The 1,851-nt window shown below is 36.4% G+C and overlaps 1 protein-coding gene across 1 annotated transcript; it reads left to right on the top strand.

The window, feature by feature from the left end:
• Positions 1-78: 78 nt before the first annotated feature.
• LOC108519914 (zinc finger Y-chromosomal protein-like) lies at positions 79-1,779 on the top strand. The gene is made up of 2 exons (XM_017859204.1): positions 79-307; positions 1,084-1,779. The coding sequence occupies exons 1-2, from the start codon at positions 88-90 to the stop codon at positions 1,257-1,259; spliced, it is 396 nt and encodes a 131-aa protein (XP_017714693.1). The 5' UTR covers positions 79-87; the 3' UTR covers positions 1,260-1,779.
• Positions 1,780-1,851: the final 72 nt, after the last annotated feature.

Raw genomic sequence — 1,851 nt, 5'->3', positions numbered from 1 at the left:
GTATGTTTTCATTGTTGCTTTATAAGCTAATTATGGTGAAAGCCAAGAAACAAATGATTAATTCAACCAGTTTATTTTTTCCTACTAATGTATTTTTTCTGTGTGATCTCTGTAAACCTAGTCACAAAAAATTTTTTATTTATTTTGTGCTTAGATGTTGCTGAAATTGCTGATGAAGTTTATATGGAAGTGATCGTAGGAGAGGAGGATGCTGCTGTTGCAGCAGCAGCAGCTGCTGTGCATGAGCAGCAGATTGATGAGGATGAAATGAAAACCTTCGTGCCAATTGCATGGGCAGCAGCTTATGGTAACTTACATAGTAGCTAGAAGGATTGAGTGGTTTTTGAACATTAATTCGCTGTTGAAAGTGATTTCTGTGGTCTTAGGGTTTCATGATTTAAGCAAAAGTAGAGGAAGATTACATAGTCTCCTTGTTGCCTTTAATTTTAACATGAACTTTCATGCCTTTATTACATAAGCGTGGGAGCTTTCAGTCTAACATTTTAAATCTTGGTTTATAGGTAACTCATAACTTTACAATTTTGGGAGGTAATAAGGGAGTCCAATAGAGCAACATGCTGCAAGATATGGAAGCTAGGCATTTCCCATGGTCTTGCCATAAATATGCCCATAAAACACATTATCTGCAGTGGGGGGCCAGGTGTAGTGGCTCACGCCTGTAATCCCAGCACTTTGGTAGTCTGAGGTAGGTGGATGACCTGAGGTCAGGAGTTCAAGATCAACCTGGCCAATATGGTGAAACCTCCTGTCTACTAAAAATACAAAAAAATGAGATGGGTGTGATGGTGTGTTCCTATAATCCCAGCTATTCAGGATGCTGAGGCAGGATAATCGCTTGAACCTGAGAGGAGGAGGTTACAGTGAGCCAAGATTATACCTCTGTACTCTAGCCTGGGTGACAGAGCAAGACTCTGTCTCAAAAATACATTTAAAAAATAATAAAAATAAAAAATAAGGACTTTCTGTCATTCGTGAATGTCAGGACTTCTTGTTAATAAAGAATTCCTGATTGTTTAGAATTTATAATGTTGTGTAATTTTGTGTGTTAATGCACATCGTTAGGTAATAATTCTGATGGAATTGAAAACCGGAATGGCACTGCAAGTGCTCTCTTGCACGTAGATGAGTCTGCTGGCCTTGGCAGACTGGCTAAACAAAAACCAAAGAAAAAGAGAAGACCTGATTCCAGGCAGTACCAAACAGGTGAGTTCCACAGGAGTGTTATGATGGAGTTTTAGTTGCTAGGCCACGTGTATTTTTGTGTATTGAATTTGAAAGAAAAAATTTCAAAATTCAGTGATATTCATGAATGATTTTCTTGGATAAAAGAAACAGTTGTGCCTCAAACATTCAGGAAAAGAATTAAAATCCTCTGGTGATTTTAGTGAAAGGGAAAATAAATTTCTAAAATGTTACCTAACTTTAAGTGAACAAAATTACATGGATCTATGTATACCAGCATAAAGCAGGTATAATTTACAGAGAAGTGGAAGAAGTACCTAGGTTATTTACAGGACAGATTACTATCCTGTGTTGTTTTGAATGCTTCTTTGCATATTAAAATTTATTCATAGGTGCAGTTAAGCTTTACTCTTAGCATATATTTGGTTTGGAGTCAGTCACCAAAGAAGAAATGCGGCCTTGATTTTTGTGAGTTATTTGCTATACATTTCTAAATTTATGTTCTTTTATCACTGCTTGCTTGATTTATTTTTTTTAAGCTGGAGGGGGTGAGATTGGTTCATACTGAACCAAACCACTTCTGTTGATTAGGACATTACTGTAACTCTTAACATTGAAAAGCAATAAAAGGAATGTTAATAAAAGTAT

Source organism: Rhinopithecus bieti, unplaced genomic scaffold (assembly GCF_001698545.2).
Source record: "Rhinopithecus bieti isolate Rb0 unplaced genomic scaffold, ASM169854v2 scaffold_50709, whole genome shotgun sequence".
Lineage (NCBI taxonomy): Eukaryota > Metazoa > Chordata > Mammalia > Primates > Cercopithecidae > Rhinopithecus > Rhinopithecus bieti.
Note: the sequence above shows the minus strand (reverse complement) of the source record. Positions and strands in the feature narration are given on the sequence as shown.

What these genes read in the sequence shown, in the direction of transcription:
- LOC108519914 (XM_017859204.1), top strand. Translation starts at nt 88, where the DNA reads ATGTATTTTTTCTGTGTGATCTCTGTAAACCTAGTCACAAAAAATTTT. An exon ending in TGCATGGGCAGCAGCTTATG is followed by an intron (nt 308 to 1,083) that starts GTAACTTACATA and finishes GCACATCGTTAG; the next exon opens with GTAATAATTCTGATGGAATT.